The 19,886-nt window shown below is 39.3% G+C and overlaps 1 protein-coding gene across 1 annotated transcript; it reads right to left on the bottom strand.

Moving 5' to 3' along the window:
- Nucleotides 1-1,499: 1,499 nt before the first annotated feature.
- SHISAL2A (shisa like 2A) lies at nucleotides 1,500-10,803 on the bottom strand (the record flags this gene model as incomplete). The annotated part of the gene is made up of 3 exons (XM_081325482.1): nucleotides 1,500-1,565; nucleotides 2,286-2,427; nucleotides 10,622-10,803. 3 exons carry the CDS (start codon nucleotides 10,801-10,803, stop codon nucleotides 1,500-1,502), a joined length of 390 nt encoding a protein of 129 aa, XP_081181608.1.
- Between the last annotated feature and the right edge of the window lie 9,083 nt (nucleotides 10,804-19,886).

Below are 19,886 nucleotides of genomic sequence, written 5' to 3'. Positions count from 1 at the left end.
TCAAGCCTTCTTTTCCTGAACAGTTTTTAGTTCTCACAGAGGTGGATACAAAAAGTTAATTTCTATTCCTCCACATATCACCAAAGGCGTCTTTCCATAATGGAACCGATATAGTCCTGTTTCAATTGGTTCCAGTGTAAACTTCCCTAAACATGATTTGCAGGGCCAATGCTGTATTAAGCTAGGAAATAAGGAAACTGTAATTCATAGCATCTGGAGGCCACTCAGTCAGAGAAGATTAAGGAAAAATTGCACAACATTTAACATCTGACCATAAAGCAGCATATTTCATTTTTGGCTAGGAACTGAAAAACGAACTGGGAACAAGTTTTTCTGTTAGAAAAAGTGCTTGTCATTTTTAAAATTCTAAATCTAAATCCTTATAGATCAATCTACAAATCCTTGAGAAATCCAACCTCAGATACGAAGTCATGCTACTAGAAAGGTAATCTTCTGTCCACAAGGATCAGTGTTTAGTCGCACAGCTTCCCTCTAAAGGCTGAATCTTCCTGTCTCGGCTGAATTACAACTGTGTGATGCAGACAGCTGGGCCTGAATATTAATATTTTTAATATACTGTATAACATAGATAAAATGCAACCTGATCCCACTAAGGTTAGCATATAACCTTATGTTAAGCATAGATTATATGGCTATTATACTTTGGATCCCAATAGAATTAAGGAGGGTAACAAGGGCCTTGATTCTCTTTTGTAAAGCTCATTTGCTTTAGATTTTTGCAAGAAAGTCAGAAAATTAAGTTAGACCATGGGGATAAGATCAAGCATCTTTAAATAGCTAGGGATGGTTTTCCAAGTCACGGGAAAGTGCAATGACCTGCTTCATATCTATCTGTCTGTCTGTCTGTCTGTCTGTCTGTCTGTCTGTCTGTCTGTCTATCTATCTATCTATCTATCTATCTATCTATCTATTATCTATCTATCTATCTATCTATCTATCTATCTATCCATCCATCCATCCATCCATCCATCCATCCATCCATTGACATGTATGCAGCCATCTCAGAATAACAGAGTTGGAAGGGACTTTGGAAGTTTTCTAGTCTAACTCTCTGATCAAAGCAGAAGCTCCTACACCATTTCAGACAAATGGTTATCCAATCTCTTCTTAAAAATACTAGCAATAGAACATACTGGCAATTACATTTTTAATATAACTAGAGGAATCAAATATGTCCCTACTATAATTACAGTATTGGAAGCCAAGGTGCTCATATGAACATTTTCAAACTGGTGAAAATCAAGTCACACCATTGAAACACAAGAACTGCAGTCTTCATGCAAACATGCAGTATGAAGCACCTACAAAAGGGATGAAGCTTATGATAAAATGGAACTTTTGACATTTTCTTCTCCCTGCTACATCCCTCCCACTGTATCACTTTTAGGATGATTATGTCATCTTTCCTGGGTCAAAAGTAAACCTCAGCTACACAGTTAGTACATAGAAAGAACACTGTACCTAACAGCTTGCAGAACTCAGTTGAACCAGTCCTGTTCCGTATATCTTCCTTCAACTTGAAGAATTTCTTCTAATTTCTTTGCCTGAAAAACAAGAGTACAAATCCAGTTGCTCAGACAAACTGAAATAAATCAAATATTTGCAAGTATCAGCATCTCATAAATAGACTAAAATGTTTAGGAAAAAATACCCAAGTAGCTAGGCTAAGTTATCTCACACCATTGAATCCATGTTTCCTGGAAGTTTCCAAATGATTGCTCATGCTTTTATTTTCGTTCCCTGCAGTAGCCTTCTGCAATTTAATGTCCCCCAGATGTATCGGGACTGCAACTCCCATCCTGGCTGGCAATCCTGAGATTTGCAATCCCTGCAATATCTAAAACATGCCAGACTGAGAAGGTATTCTACAATTACAGGAAGCACAATTGTTGCTTCATTCCATCTGCTTTGGGGAGGCTCAAAGGATCTGTATTTCATTCAGGGAAGCTCCTTGGCTATGAAAAGGTCTCTCTCTGAAGAAGCATTTAGTTCCAATTCTACCACTATTTAGAAAAATAGTAAAGACAGTCTATTTTACTAGGCTTTTAATTGTTGATTGGTTTTTAGTTTTACTGAACTGAGTGTTTGTTTCGCATGTTGCATCTTTGTTTGGGATAGGGCAAGCTTCTTTGGGTGCTTTCATAATAATGGTGGGTGTTGGAACATTTTAAAATCCAGATGAAATGGAAAACCAGTTACCACTGAATGATTTTAATTAAGGAAATGCGTGAATCTTTTCCACAGAACAGGGAGATCTTACCTACTGCTTCTAAGCTCAAGGTTAAACCTGCATCCAATTTGTTGCGTGGCTTCTTGCTGATAAACAAGTAACAGAGGACACACACCGTGATGAGAAAAGCCAACAAGACCGTTGCTGCAACCGACAAGCCAATAAGCGCTCCAATACTGAGAAAAGAAAGCGCAATGAGCTGATGAATTTAAGGACATTGTCAAACCCTTTGAAAGGCATTAGTGCTGCATTTATTTAATGGAGACCGACAGATGTTTATAGATTTCCCTTGACAGTTCTCATAGAAGCTGAATTATGTTATAACAATTCACCAAAAGCCTTTTCTGACTGGATTAGACATGTAGAGCAAACGTCATCTAAGGTGCTGCTTTTATTGTATTTCCTTGAATTACTGCATTTGATGTTGCTCTTGGCTAAATGTGTATAAATCAAGACACATTCCTGTCAAACTCATGGAATTAAATCCAGGTAAAATCCATTTAAGTGAAGTCCTTCTTAAATCTTTGTCTTCTGTTAACCAAATAATTTGATAAAGGGAGGAAATGTCTGCACACTCTTGAAGGATCTCAAATAGGCAAAGGATTCCCTTTCGCATGCATGTCCTTAAACTTTGCAAAGAATCAATAGTAAAATAAAGCAAGATAAATCAATGGAAAATAGAAAGTAGCACGGTTCAGTAAGCCTAGGGAGACTTTTAACTTTGATTTGGAGTACCACAAGTATAACGAAGTGCTGATTATCTTTTATGTGTTTTCTTTATAAATTAAATAATGTAGCTGGTAGCATTCTGAGCAGAAATGAAGCTAAGAATAATTTACATCACTTCATCCAATGGATTCAAAATTAAGTGAAAAGCTGAATGCAGACTCTTGTCATTTCTGTTGCATCCATAGGGCAAACTAATAAAGGTAGGGGAACTGTATATATCTTAAGTCCTTATTTATTCTGTTTGGATATAAATCAAGATGACAGTTTACTTACTATATCAAAAGAAATAGGCAAAAGAGGCACTTTTATTTTGTTGCTCTCCAGAGCAATCCATGCTTGTGAGGAAAACATATAAAAATAGCATAAAAACCCCATAGAAATGATGAAAAGCAGGAAACATAGGTTTTACGTCATGCTCTTTTTTGGTATGGGGTAGATCCCTCACTTCTTAACAGGACAGATAAATCATATAACACATACAACTACCTCACAAATCTAGTTTGTATCTGAGCACGACACATATTATTCCATTGGGTAGTTTCCATTCACCAAAATTAAAAACCACAGATCCTAAGAGCATAGTATTAATAACTTTGCATATAACAGGCAAGTTGAATTCAGAACTTAAATTCTCCACATTATGAATGAAAACCCAAATTGAGACATTTGATCTATTGCAGTGATCTTCTATTTTTTTTTAAATGTTTTTATTATTAAAGAACACTTGAAAATGGCATTAGGAATCCCAACTACTGTTTACAACAGGGGTCTTCAAACGTGGCCCCTTTAGGACTTGTGGACTTCAACTCCCAGAATTCCTCAGCCAGCGAGCCTGGCTGAGGAATTCTGGGAGTTGAAGTCCACAAGTCATAAAAGGGCCAAGTTTGAAGACCCCTGGTTTACAAGGCCTACTCCAATGTCTCAGCATTCTATATATTTTTTATTCCATCTCTGATATTTTCGCCAAGTGATGTAAACAAGAAACAAAACTGATAGCACTTTACTGCAGAAATCCAAACAATTTTGCCCGCTATTTTACATAGATGTTAAATCATAATGGGGGAAAATAGAGCAGGGTTTTTCACAGATTGTACCACTTTTAGAAACATGACAATATTGGGGTAACACCAGTGCTTAGCCAGGTGTCAAAAACTTGATGACTAAAAAAAAATAAATAAGGGGGGGGGGGAATTTTGGGTTTTACTGATTAGATTCATTTGTTGTTATAGAAATGTCTAGTTTATACTATTATGGAAAAGAAAAAAGTTGAGATTCGATGTTAATGCTTCGTTCTACTGCAACAGAGGAAGTTGGAAGTCAATGCCTTTCCTTTTCTTTTTCCCTTCTCCCCCTCACTTTTCTTTCCCTTTTTCCTCCCCACTGTGTCCTACTATTTGCTTTTGTATTTTTGTATTTCATTCTACAATCTAATAAAATAAAACCGTAAAAAAAGGGAAAAAAGTACCCATTTTACTCCTCCTTTAATATCCTCTCTTCTCTCCCCCTCCTCCTTTTATATCCTCTCCTCTCTCTTCCCCCTTCCTCCTTTTATATCCTCTCCACTCTCCCCTCCTCCTCCTTCTTTTCTCTTCTAGTTGTGCTGGAAGCGCCGATCAGCTGGAAGTGCACGGAGCAATCCTGGGCTCTCAGCACAGCCCCGGAAACATTGCTGCTCCAGCTGAATTCTGCCTGAAGACTGCATGTGGCTACCGGCCACCCCCCAGGCTGCTGGAAGTGCCGATCAGCTGTAGCCATGCGCGCCGATCCTGGGCTCTCGGCAGAGCCCCAGCAACACCGCAACTCCAGCTGATTCTCTCCCAGGCTTCTCTGGCGCTTCCGCCGCTTCATCTCATCCACTTTTATACTTTTTTTTTTACACTTTTTTTTACAGTGCTTTTCAACACATCATACACGTAACACCTGCCAGGAGCCGAAGTACCACCAGTGGAATTGATATGTGACCCCCCCAAAATTAAATAACAATAAATATTATTTGTTTATACATAGTATAAATGGCCAGAATCCCAGGAGATTGCCATGCCTCTTAAGACCATAATGTTCTCATTAGAAATCCTGTTTAATTTAGGCAAAAATGTTAAACCTTCATGAGATACAGTAACTTCACAAACTTTTTACCATTAAATATATACCTAAAGAATCTAGTGTCTAAACCAGGGCTTTTCAACCAGTGGTACGGGTACCACCTGTGATACATTGGCATCTGGCAGGTGGTATGCAACCATCCTAGAAAAGTGGCAGCAGGGGAGGGAAATGAGCTGAAACAATGGCAGCACCACACAAGCCTGAGCGAGAGATGGCTGGAGCTGCAGGGCTGTCAGGGCTCAGTGGAAGCACCAGGATGAGCGCCAAGCTCCAGCTGGAGCTCTGCACTGATCCTGGTGCGTCTGCTGAGGCCAGAAGAAGCTCCGATCAGCTGGAATGTTGCACCATCTCCAGGGTCTTGTGATTTACATTCAGATGCTTGGCAACTGATTCATATTTATGTCGGTCACAGTGTCCCAGGGTCATGTGAAGTGACCAAAACCTGATGCAACCACCCAGCAGACGGGGGGGGGGGAATAAAAACCAAACACCCCCACCCCACCCCAACCCCACTGCCAATCCTCAGCAGAAATGCTCACAGCAATGAAAAGTTCGGACAGGAGGAAGAGTGCCACCAGGCAGGCAGGTGTCTTGCTTGGCTGTGGCTTGGGGGGCACTTTTTTTAGCGCCATTGTAACTTTGAACAGTCACTAAGCGAACTGTTGTAAGTCGAGGACTATCTGTAGTTCATCACTTTTTTACTTTTTTTTTTGGTCATCAAGTTTTTCACACCTTGCTAAGGGACTGGTGATACTCAGATGTTGCCATATCCTAAAAGTGATACAATGGGTGAAAAGGTTGAAAAGGAGATTCTGCCTGGGAGGCAGAGTTTAAAAAGGGATCAGCCTAGAATCCTTATATAGACACATACAATCCTCAGCAGAAATGCTCACAAGAATGGAAACCTCAGACAGGAGGAAGAGCGCCACCGGGTGGGCAGGCAGGTGTCTTGCTCGGCTGTGGCTTGGGGGGCACTTTTTTCAGTGCCATTGTAACTTCAAATGGTCCTCTTTTTCCCCCCTTTTTTTGGTCATCAAGTTTTTGACACCTTGCTAGGCGACTGGTGATACTCGGATATTGGCATATCCTAAAAGTAGTACAATGGGTGAAAAGGTTGAAAAAACCTGGTCTAAACAAAGGACTATTTGTATTCTCTTCATTAATCACCATTCTTCTTCAAACCACAGATTGGGAATTACTGCTCTAAGGTACCAATGGGTCAAACAATAGAAAAGCAAGGCCAGATGATATGCAACCTGCATTACAGGACAATATGCAGGTGAACGAAATTACTTGGGTAAGATTTATAGGTCAGATAATGGTAGATAGAAAGGCTGCAACTTCTTAGACCAGAGAAATCAGCTGATCCACTAAAAAACTGCCTTGGTTTGAACCGCCCCACTGAGCAACCTACTAAAGACAAGCCATATAGATTTCTTGTACTCTCCCTGACAAAGCCTGACCTTCTACTTGATCAGGATAGTCCACCAGCCCCTGATCCTTTTAATCTTTGCCTTGGAATCAGTTTCCTGAGATCGGCCTACCCAATTTCCTCTTTATTTTTAATTCCATTTATTTTAGACTTTTGCATCATTTTGTTTTAGCGCTAGACTAAAGCATTTGCCAGTGACCCTGCAAGATTGTACACTGTTTTTACGCTGATCATAAAATGCCAAGGGCTAAATCTCACAGGCATACTTTTGGGTTGTTCATGAAGTGGTTACATAATGGATTCAAAGGAAGAAAATCTAAAGGCAGGTAGTCATGGAATTCTTGGTTAAAATTCTGCATAAACTTTTTGCCTTTCCTCGTTCAATATGAGAGTTGTTCCAGTTTTCCTTCTTCTCATGAGATTTTCAGCATGACAAATTCAAACCATACAAAAAATGTCACGCAGTCGAATTAACCTTGATGTCTCAAGTCTCCATTCTCTCACTGAATTAATAGCAAAGAAAGGTCCAGGGTGACTTGCATTCGTAGATATTTGTAGTCACGGCTTTGCAAATTTGCCAGCAATTAGTATACAAATAGCTTTTTATTACATGTCAGGTTTCTCCCAGCTATGCCATGTGATGGACTGATTCGAATTCATTCTGTAGGTCTACTAGGATAATAATAATAATAATGTTGGAAGGGACCTTGGAGGTCATCTAGTCCAACCCCCTGCTCACGCAGGAAACCCTATACCATTTCAGACAAATGGCTGTCCAGTCTCTTCTTAAAAACTTCCAGTGTTGGAGCATTCACCACTTCTGGAGGCAGGTTGTTCCACTGGTTAGTTGTTCTAACTGTCAGGAAGTTTCTCCTTAGTTCTAGGTTGCTTCTCTCCTTGACTAGTTTCCATCCGTTGCTTCTTGTCTTGCTTTCAGGTGCTTTGGGGAATAGCTTGACTCCCTCTTCTTTGTGGCAGCCCCTGAGATATTGGAACTCTGCTGTCATGTCACCCCTCACCCTTCTCTTCGTTAAACTACACATACCCAATTCCAGCAACCATTCCCTATATGCTTTAGCCTCCAGTCCCCCAATTGATTAGTCAATGACCAGGAAATAGGGTGGGGAGAAAGCGTTCTGATTGCTGCTCAACTGTCCCACTGGGGATCCACTCAACTAAAGAGATATTTTTCCTGGAATGTTTTTCTCCATAGCCCCCAGCTAGATTCAACCATTTTCAAACTCAGGCATATTCCATTTTGATTTTACCCTGCTCATAAATAGTATCCTTTTACTAGATTTTTTTTCCAATCTTACCCTAGGGAGAAAAGAAAGGGATCCTTAATTACACCAGGTCCTTTGTTGGTGTAGTTACCAGAATCTTGGGAAGGGGTGTCATAAAGAACAAACTGTCCCAGTCGATTGCTTTGAAGGCTGTCACTGCCTTTCTTACAATATAATTCCTGCTTCAGGGCAACACACCCACAGCTCTTCAATTCCCAAATCACTTTCACACCTGCTGGTTGAGAAATAAAAAGGAATAAAAATCACTGCCTCCTCTTGCTAGCAATGCAGTGAAAAAAATGCCCTCATACACACCATACAAAAGCGAAAAGAAAACAGAGGGAATCTAAACAGCAATATTGGAACAGTGCTATCATGTCACTGCTGATCATTCTTTTCATTAAACTAGACATACCCAGTTCCAGCAACCGTTCTTTATATGTTTTAGCCTCCAGTCCCCTAATCATCTTTCTTGCTCTTCTCTGCATTCTTTCTAGAGTCTCAACGTCTTTTTGACATTGTGGCGACCAAAACTGCTTACATGAAGCTATTGTTATTTAAAACAATTCGAGCCACAGTTATTCAAGGATCTTGCTTTATGAGTCTACATTCTGTGTTGTTGACTGATACACCCCAAAGACAAGCAAAAGGCTGGGTTCAGAATTGTCCAATAACTAGGATAAATCTTTCAACAATATTTTGGCAAACCATTTTGGAATAAGGAAATGGGCTGATGTTAGAAAGAAAGGCTCCTTGCGAAAATTAATATGCATCATTTGAAGCCAGTAAAAATGTAGTGAATTATGAACTTTTGAGAGATAAAAGAGTTATGGCTGTCTATAATTACACACTGAATAGAGTATGAGCTCTTTTTATTAAGAGTATCTCCAATGCAAAAATTTTATCTGCTGCAGATAAAACCAATAACATTTAATAAACTGATCTGTAGAAATTGTGGGCAGCTGAGTTACCGCAAAGAACTGGGCTATTTTTTCCTCATTTTTGCCTTTGATTCTGTCATTTTAATATACATACGTACTCACAAAGGCTTCTAAGTTAATAGCTCACCATCAGAAAATTGTCCAATGAAAAGTAGAGACTCTCCTCTCCTTAAGTGAAATGATCACAGTTTCCCAGATAACAGGCTAGGGCAAAACAGAGTGTGTTTTTTTTCTTTTACTGTGTAACTAAAACACTAAAATGAAACTTCTGATCAATCACGTTGGCTTGCTGAATTGCTGTGCTGCACTTCTTGACTTGACTTGAATCATGCCATTTGCAAGGCTGCTCGATGATTGTGCTGGTTAGTTCAAACCAGTCACAAACAATATGCACAGCTGCCAGCAAACTCCCACACTGACAGTATGTTTGACAGCATCACCTTGTACTCACATCAATTTTATGAACTGGATTAATTTACAAGAACTAAGCAAATTTAATTTCTAGAGAATATCCATGAGTCAGTTGACTTTTCAATATGTTTAATGAAACATACCTGGCAAATCCTTAATTTGCTGTATTTTATATCTTCATAACTACCGAAAAGGCAAATTTGTATTTCTTGTGTTCTCCGAGAGGAGAGAGGGTGCTTCAGCTTTCTGAATCTCATTCTGATCAGCTTACTGAGTGACACCAGCCTTACTCTCTCAGATTGAGTCAAAATCTTGTTTCTGGAGTACTGGAACAAGTCCTGAAATTAGGCAGTTTTCCACATACTGTAGTTAGCACAGTCTTCTAAATAACTATTCATGGCATTGCCTGGAGTAATTATGAATCACCTTTAGGTGTTCAAGCACAGAAGAACCAAACAAAGACTATAGTATTTTCAATAGAAGAGAATATATATAGCTTAGGGATGAGATGTAGAGTCCTGTGTCCTCTCTGAGCTTGATTGTTTGCTCATAAACATTTCATTTCCATGCCAGGTAACAATATCAGTGTTAGCATTGATGATATTACCTAGTCAGGTAGTGAAATGTCTGCAAGCAAACAACTAAGCTCAGAGAGCACCAAACACTTCACTACAATATCTGTCTAACTAATGCTCCAAATGGAATGGCTTCACATCAGAACTATCTCTTGTATGATCTGCGATTATTACCTTTTTTTTAGCTATCTTACTAACATTCAGGTTTCATTGGCTTTTTAAAGCTTACATTCGAACTCTACAGGGGAAAAAATCATTATTCTACATTAAAGTATCTCCTATAGGTGTTGTCATTTTATGCTGTTGCAAATAAATACCTCTCACTTCGCCATACTCTTTCCGAAAAGTGTTTGCATCCTGAAACTGTAAAGGAAAATTTACCTATTTCAAGTAACTTCCAAACAACCGTGGCAATTAGGTCAGAAAGCCTAATCCCTCTCCAGGCACCACAATTGCAGAGGACTGTTATCATCTGCAATTAGAATTTTCATTAGTGAGTGGGAATGATGGGAATCCAACACGTCTTGAAAGGCAAGCCAAATTGAGCTCAGGAATAAGGAAGAATGGATTACCAGGTTCCATGTTACAATTGTCACATCCCCTTCATTTGTCGCTTTACAGTAACATTAGATCTGTCACACTCTGTTCCTTCTGCAACCGAGATCAGCAACTTCCCACGTTTGCATTGGGGCTAGAGCGCCGATCTCTGGTGTTCACTCTAGAGAGGACACCAAGGTAATATCTACCTCCTGAGCATGTGCAGAGTGCATAACAACATCACCTTATTCCCCGATGGGTTCGGATCCTGCTCTGAAAGCAGCAGCAACCGCCCCCTTATCCCAACTTATGTACCTTCTGGGTTAGGACAAGCCGGAAAACGCCCACCCTATTCTCACCTGAGCCACCACATATAGTTGTGCTCGTAAGGGAAAAAGCTGTTAGGGTCGTCGCAACAATATTTGATATCCTGGAAGCCGCAGCAATAGATCGCATCCGCCTCGCCGTCTTCCCGCGGACAGCTGAAGGAGCCCACCAGCACTTTATCGGCGTTCACGTAGCTGCTGCAATAGGCGCTCATGGTGCGCTGCCCGCCCGGGGATGGCCGAGCCTCGTGCGGAGCTCTTCGTCGCTTTGGCTACTTTCGGGGACGACAAACGGCTGGATGCGAACCCAGAGCCGAGGCAGCGGAGAAATCGCCTCGACGCCTGGGGCTTTGACGGCTCTGTTTTCACCTCCGCCAGCGACTCTCCCGAAGAGGCTCCTTGCAGCCTTTCGCGACGCGACGCCCCGCCCTGTGACCCAGGGCCCCGCCCCTCCGATTCAAGCTTTCGACTTCAGTCTATAATATTTTATAAACTGAAAGAGAACCGGGGTGACGTCCAACAGCGTGTTTTTTTTTCTGTTTTCCGTGCTTAAAAAAAATAATTCACTCTTGAGAAAGATGCGGTTGCCAATTCCTGTTTGGGGCACAGGAGCAACCTAACAATTTACCTAAGATCTGTAGCTTCAAAATCTGGAGGTTCTTTAATTAGAAGTCCGATCTTTGATGGCCGAGGGTTTTAACCACGCAACAGTTCCCCCCTCCCCCCCACTTTTAAAGCAAGTCTTCCGTAAATCATAAATAAGCCCATTTTTCCACCATATTTTATTTGAAAAAAGAACAAAGCAGTAGCGGTAAAACCAATTTTTCAGGCTCCGGGATGGTCTCTTCTCAGGTACCATCCTCAAATGAAGCAGGAAGATTATTACCCCATGGTCTCTTCTCAGGTACCATCCTCAAATGAAGCAGGAAGATTATTACCCCATGCTGTCATGGCCCAGCAAAAATAAAAATGCAACAATAAAAATGGTTGGCAGAATGATAGAAAGGAACATTCGGACACACTGAGAACTAGCAGAGTTCATCAGTGAGAAGTCCAGATACGGCTAGGATCAACTGGGCTTAAAAGAAGCTACTGGCTGTTGCTATTTTTGAAATGCTCTGGCCAAGCAAGAGCCCCTTCAATGCTGCTGTGAGAGGCCAGTGTCAATTTCTCTCATGACGTTCCCTCCTCACTGGATTGTGTCCTAGAAATCTAGACCTGGTCTATATCCGACTTTCTGTCTCTGCTTGTCCTGCTTGTCCTTCAAAGAAAGCCTTCACTACATAGACAGATTTATGTTCTCGAAGATAAGCCCGACATTTCAATTACGATAAACGATAAACGCTTTTCTTTGTGAGGCCTCAGAAGGTAGCCCCGTCTGTTATTTTCCCTAAAAAGTATTCACAGACTGAGGGTTACCACTGACAAGGCACTCCTGTCTGTCAACATCCTCTGTGCCTTGGTTTGTCTGTTTATTTATATCCTGCCTTTATTGTTTTTACAAATTACTCAAGGCAGCCAACATATCCAAGCACACCTTCCTCTTCTTATTTCCCCCCCAACAACAACCCTGTGAGGTAGGTTGGGCTAGGACACAGTTAGTGGCCCAAAGTTAACCAGCCGGCTGAGGTAGGACTTGAATCACCATCTCTTGCTTTCTAGCCTGGTGCCTTAACCACTAGACTAAACTGGCACTGGTTGATGGGCTTCAGCAAGTGTCAGGGAGATAAATCAAAACCTCCCTATCAGAGGGCGATGAACCATGGTTCATTTGATGCATGATAAACACCAAATAAAAGTAAAGAAAAACCCCGAGGCATATATTCTATTATAAAAACTTTAATCAGAAAATAAAAGAAAAACTCTTAACTGACTACATGCTCACCAGACAGCACAAAGAAAAGGAAAGAGAAAGTAACTTTTGTTTTGCACATGCGCACACAGTAATAAATATAAAACCAAACCAAATACATGGCTGAACATGTGACACTCACCATGGTTACAATGATATGATAACAATACAACTTGCAAAAAACAGACTGCAACGAGCTTACTGACAAAAACTAAAAAACGCAGTGACGATGAGAGCTTCAGTGACTACAAGCAAGCTAAAGACTCTGAAGGGTAGTCCCAGCCTTGATAAATACATTACAAAATAGACAGGAATCCATGTAGCTATTTAGGCACTGAAAAATACGTCCTTAATATAGATAATCTTCAAGATACGACACGTCACTTAACAACTGTTCAAAATTATGACAGACCTTCCAAAAGCTACATACAGCCGTTTCAAATTTATGGCGGCTGTAGTGCCCCTTCAGTCATTCTCCCTTATCACCCATCACACGGGCACTGCAGTGCCCCTCCACTCTTGTCTCCCTCTACCCCACCCCAAAAGAGCCTCCCAGCACTTGATCCTCCTGCCTCTTGGAAGCAGTCGCCATTTTCAGTGCTCTGACAATTCTTTGCAGAAATGATAGTTGCTTTCGGAGCTTTTTGCCCCAGTCAGCTGGCCCATGGAATAGAATTTCCTATTCTCTCCTTTACTCCAGAAAATAGAAGAAAAATCCCTCTCTCATTGGAATTTGCCCTTATATGCTACTTTCAGGTTGTGGCTTTAGTTCTAATTGGTACTTAATTAAAAATGGACCAGTACCATGAGCTAGGTCAGGGGTAGGCAACCTCGGCTCTTTTATGACTCATGGACTTCAACTCCCAGAATTCCTGAGCCGGCTCAGGAATTCTGGGAGTTGAAGTCCATGAGTCATAAAAGAGCCGAGGTTGCCTACCCCTGACCTAGGTAAATAACTTTATTTCATTCATTCTTCCATTTATTTATACAGCTTTCAGTTTACATGGGGAATGTTTTACTTTGTCTCAAAGGCAAATTACAGATTCTGATTCCTCAGAATTCTCAGGTAGAATGTTGAATACTCTCTGCTGTCTGGTGCATAATGTTTAAAAACCAGAGGTAAAGGTTCCAAAAAACATCAGTTAACTCAATAAGAAAAAATTTCATAGAAAACCTGAGAAAATGTCAATTCACTTTGCAAAATGTTAACATTTGGTTAAAAAAAGAGAGATCTTGCTCCATAGTTTAGCGCTACAATTCGAACTGTTGTTTTTAATTTATCCATTCCAGACTGTAAAAATGTTACTACTGGTGTTCTTTTCTAGCACCCCAAAATATCTACCTGTCCTAAGATAATCAAACACTACAGGTCAAATTCACTTTGGAGCTCTACCATCACTTACAGTCGTACTATTATGGTCTCTCAGTACCTCAAAAAGAGGGGACGGCTTGGAAAAGTTCAGAACATCCGCAGGTTCTGGAAAATAGATACCTAGATTTCCAGTTCATCAAAGGGTCATTACCCAAAAAATGAAGAAAGCTTTGCCCTAGCAAACTCAAAGATAAGAAGGGTCCTAGAAATGAAGAAAATCCCCTTTCTCTTTTAATAAATGAGGTTAGAAAAGCCGAGGGACATCTGCAAAAGTGAGGATATAGTCAAAATCTGTAAGATAACAGGTACAATGTTCTAATCAATGCCCCACCCTGTTTGTATATGGATGCATATACAGGACAAAACGAATGGGCATTCAGTCATGATTCCATGCTGCTAATATTTTGTTTGAACTGTACTTGACTCTTAAAGAGTCCGACACATAGGTAATTTGTCCTATAGCTCTCAAGGAGCACACGAGAAAGAGTGTATCCCAGTTCATCCTTCAGCTAACACAGCGCTTCAGAACTATGGTTAAAAATACAGTAACAGCAATTCTACAAGAGAGTCATTAACTGAGGTGGGTGGCCAGAGAAATTGAACACACACATGATACAAAGGCGATACATTTTTCCATATAATCTTTACCATCTCGGCCAGTGATGGCGAACCTTTTAGAGACCAAGTGCCCAAACTGCAACCCAAAACTCACTTGTGTATCATCTGGTGCCGGGTGGGCGTGGCCCATTGGGTGGGTGTGACTGCAGTGATAACGGCAGGCTGGGTGGGACTAAAAAGTTCAATCAATCACTTCCAACTTTGTGAGATCTTTTTTTCCCCCGTGAAAATGATTGATTGATTGAACCTTTTTTTTTTTTGCACACAGTGGTGGAGGCCTAAAGCGAAAAGGTTTTATAAAACCCAGCTGAAGGCCTAAGACTGGGGCGACAGCGTGTGTGCCCACACAGAGGGCTCTGGCACACATGCCATAGATTCGCCACCATGGATCTAGACTTTCACTATAGAGATAACTGACTGCATTTCATGATCCTGACCCCAGAGAATACACAGAAATGGTTGCATAAAGCTAAATAAGTTGTTCATTTCTCATGAGACAATAGAATGTTTAATCTGTGTGCTACTAAGAATGACAGGCATTGATAATACTTTGAAAAAAACCAAAGGTTCTAAGCAGTTCTAACTGTTACCATGATACCAGTAACATCAACCTGGTAAAGAAAAAAAAGAGAACAAAGAGTTGGACCAAAAATGGTAAGTTAACAATGCGGATTGGGGTGGGGGGGGGAATGGAAGAGCAGGGAGAAGTGGAATGTATAAACAGTTTAATAACGAAATCTTTAAAAAAATGTAAATTATTTTAGAAAAGTAATTGCTACTATTAAAAAGTGAGAAGGAGAAAATTCTTACAGAAACAAAATAAGTCTCCAGCTCCATTGAAACACAGGGATTTACATTATAGAATAAGGATTTAGCTGCTTCAGCTTGCAGCTCTTACCTGCAGTTCTGTGAGCAAATAGCGCTATAAATTAGACCCATCTTTAATAAAAAGAACAATGCAGACACTTTTCCCATCACTGTTTCTCATTTATAGGATTGGAGCTGCTGTAATACCAATCATAGAGGTAACACAAAACACAGTCTCCATATTTTGTTATGGACCTCACCTGTTCCCATTAGTGGAGAATAAGATGGCTTCATGACAAACAGGCAAACTCCAGAGTGGGCAAGAATTTCTGCCTATGAGAGGAGTTTTTATTTGTAGGAAAAATTATTTATCATTTTTTTAAAAATCCCATTTATATCCCGCCCTTCTCCGAAGACTCAAGGCGGCTTACAATCTAAGAAGCACAAATCAATGTGCTTAGCAATAGCCTTCATTCTATGTATATGCCTGCTTATTAGGGCTTTCAGGGGGGCCCCAAGCGGCATTTTTACAAAGTCAGCTTATTGCCCCCAACAATCTGGGTCCTCATTTTACCTACCTCGGAAGGATGGAAGGCTGAGTCAACCTTGAGCCTGGTGGGACTCAAACCTGCACTAATTGCAGGCAGCTGATATTTTAAAAATATCACTAAAATTCATTTCAGGAAAAAAAACCTACCATATGGCTAACTTTTATTTCAGAAGCTTTTATTTTCTAAGACCAATCTGAGTTGATCACTAATAAGAAGAAGGGAGCATGATTGCAAATGGTGTAAAATGATGGTAATAGATAAACACCTCATATACTTTAAGTAATTTCTAAAAATTGTTATTCTTTTTAAGCTTTTTTGATTATTTTATTTCATGTTCTTATTCTAAGTATTGGCTCTATAAATTAAATGCTTTATCATTTAAAACAAAGCCTGTACCAAGCAAATCTTAGCAGTAAGCTTCACTCCCAGAAACTTTCTGAAGCTTCATACTTTGACCTGACCTTTTGCCCCAGGATACTGATTTGGTACTTCCCATTAATATTATTTAACTTCCAGGGTGGTGGGGGCTTATATAGTGCCCTCACCCAGTGAGTATAAGAGAGAGAAGTCCTGTAGCATTCTTGCTAATAAAAAGACAACAGTGAAATATTTGTTAGGATGCCATTTTCTGGCATTATATTATCAAAGAGTGTGACTAAAGGTTTGAGTCTTCCCCACCACACTGTTTGGAATTATACCAATCTCACAAGAGATAAAGAAAAATGAAATATTTAAAAGAAAAAATAGAAATATATAAAGTAAACTTGTAACTATGTAGTGTTGCAGCAACAAGATTGTACAACTACTTAGACTGAGTTATATAGTTATAACAATATAGAGCAGCTGGCAAATTGGTTAGCCTAAAAAGATCAAAGATCAAAAGATGACACCAATTTATTACAATTTCTCTGAGACAAATTATCATCTTAAGAGATTTGGAAGAAAGGAAGCATCCCCATGCAGAATCTGATATATGCATAAAACATTTAAGTAGGTGCAGTCCTTCAGTTTATACCCTGTAGGCCTAAACATGTAGACCAAATCAAGAAATCTACTTCATAGAAAGGCTAACATTACTTTTATTAATATTGGCTATAATCTGACTGTGTTTTATTCCCCACTTACCCTCCTTATAATCACATAAATTAGGGAGTGCGTGCCTGAATATTTTGTGCATGCTTTCTCTTGTTTTGGACTTACCGGTAAGTCATTTTTCCCCATTGTCTCTTTGGTAATGGATTTGGCCTCTCTCTCTCAAGGTCATCTTTCTTACTCTCTATAGAGAGAGGTATAAAGAATACGAGATTTAAGAACACACGCACACACACAATAAATTAAGCTATAAAGCAGCTTCTGCCTAGCCATTAACCTATTTCTTAGCTGTAATATAAATCCAGAAGCAGAGTTCCCTACTTCTTTTTTCTTGGACATCTGGGGTTAATTCCAGCCATTTATCACAACCGTTGGGAGACAGTGTAAGCCGATTCATGGCCAGCAACCTTTTTTTTCTCCATTTCTCTGGAGTTCTGTCTCTCATTGTAAAAGAACAGAATTTTTCTCTGAGAGAGGGAGGGCTGAGGCATCTCCCTTTGCTTTTATGTGATAAAGGTTATGTCTTCCCCAATATTGAATGTTACACAGTGTCCTGCTTTAGCGGGGATTTGAACTAGGCTTGCAAGGTGCTTTCCAACTTTTACTTTTTGTATCCTGATTCTGAGTCAGGGGAATGTGTACTCCCAGTTGGAGGAACAGACTGGCATCCTTGTGAATGCAGGCTGGCATCACAATAGAACCTTAAATAAAGTATTTATTTAATGAGAAGTCTAGTCATCGCATTTTATTTGCTGTAACAAATTATCCAAGGAATTAAAGCTTTAGCATTTTCCAGAAAAGCAAACAACTTGTCCTGACAGTGAGAAGAGACTGTGAGAATAAATGTAAATACTCAGGGCCTGTCATCAGCCTCTGTTGAAATAAGATTCAGTTTATATTCAATATGTAGAATTTTTAGTGAAAGGCATTTTGTGCTTTATGGCAAATAGCAAAATATCTTAGATTGGCCCTATTCTGCTTTCAATTACATAGATGCTACTGCCATAAACATTTTTTTTCCACTGGATAGAAATTCTGAGTGGTTAGTGGAAGGCATTTAATCCATTTTCTGGGAACAAGAGTATCTGAAAATTAATGGATGATATTTTAAATGGTTCTTATAAAATATAATTATCATGAATTACCAATAAATCAGCAGAGTCCAAATATCAACTGTTCATCAGTCTAAGGTCATCTGAAATTGCAATTGTGGACTTTTAAAATTATTTCCTTGCATTTCTATTTCATTGATCAACCATGCTTTCAAATATAATTTGACTACATATGCTTTTTAGATCACATTTTATTTTCTTTTTTTACAACCAATTCTGGGAGAAAAAAAATTGCAGATATAGTTTTTAAGGATAAGTACGTTGAAGTAGAAGTATAGTTAAACTGCACTATGTCATTTAAATGAATGAATTATCATAATTCTTTATTATGGCCAATGGCAAGCAATTAAAAACTTTTTTTTTACAAGAACTAAAAAAAAATGTAGACAGGACAACAGCATTGAATTTCCTAGTAAATAATGCAATGCATACATACTAAAATAGGCAAATAAGAGGAATTCTGTATGAGATTATAAATTAAAACTGGAGCCGAATTACCATTTTGATGGTGTCTCCTTGTTAACTGTTGCTGTACTCCACATGTCATATCATAAAATTAGTTATATTATAAGTAGTGGCAAATTACCTGTCAGAAAAAAGTGTCAAGAACCAGGCAGTCATTCATAACCAAGAATCTTAGATTTTTAGTGTTTCACTAGTCAGATTTATCAAAAGGAAAAGTAGTTGAGTTACAGAATCTTGGAAAGTGAATATGTGTATTTTAGCAGCCCATTCATCAGTATATGCATGTACATTAATTATTTATTTGTATAGGGGACACCCGTTGCCAGATAAGGAACGAGTACAGAGGTATCTCATTTCTGCAATATTTTATTCTGTAAACCCTTATAGAATTCACATTGCAGCAAGACAAGAATAGGCAATCACCTTAGGGAGTCCTATTTAATATGCCTTTTGGCAGCATTGAGTATGATGAGCAATTATTAGGCAGTTCAGACCAATAAAATATTTAGCTGGTTGCAGATTCAGATTCTACTTCTAGGAGGCAACATTAGAAACTAGGGTTGTTTCATGTTGTTATTCCCTACTTCATATTTGCTGTTTGAGAAGCATCTTAGTTCGACTAAAGCCCATGAACAGTCAAAGCCCTGAAAAGCCCTAAGTTAATGCAGTTAGTATATCCACTAAAATTCTTTTCTAGGCCAAATTAAATTTATAATAATTTTTAAAGGATCAGACCCACAGGCCTGTATCATGTACCCTGCTGTGGGAAATTAAGATGAAGGAAGAATAGAAAATAGGAAAAGCCAATCAATGTGAGACAGTGTGTGGTTGTATAGTAATCTATGTTGTGGATTGGGACTGAAAAGATCCAGGTTTGAGTCCATCCTTGGTCAAGGAAGCTCACAGACTAACTGTGGGCCAGTGGCTTTCTTTCAGCAAATTTGTTATTCTTGGAAAAACAGAATGCTAAATATATCCCCTTGAACTCTACATGGAAAAATGGGAGATAAATCTCACAAACAAATAAACATTAGAAAAATGGCTTTTTCCAATATGTCCATGTTCATGTTAATTTTGTATTTCTTATGCTGGAGATAACTGTAAAAAAATAGGAAAATGTCTTACTACTTATGGCAGAAAATAAAAAATCTTGGTTTGATAATAAAAATTCAAGTAAGATCAAGTAGTAGCAATTCAAGTCCAACCTGATGCATGTAAAAAGTGGAGGACATGGCTTTGATTCCTTAGTTGTGGCTGTCTCTGAATGCATCACCTTGTTTTCTTATGTTGAGTAGGAAATTCAAATGTAATCGTTTGACAGGAGGTTCACTAATAAGCTGGGAAGCAGATAAAATAATATCATGAGGATATGGCAAGTGTTCCAGTGTTTGTGCCACGATGAGTCAAAAGTGGAGAAAGACTCAAAGTC

The sequence above is a fragment of the Vipera berus genome (genome assembly GCF_964194415.1).
Source record: "Vipera berus genome assembly, chromosome: 3".
NCBI classification, from domain to species: domain Eukaryota; kingdom Metazoa; phylum Chordata; class Lepidosauria; order Squamata; family Viperidae; genus Vipera; species Vipera berus.
Note: the sequence above shows the minus strand (reverse complement) of the source record. Positions and strands in the feature narration are given on the sequence as shown.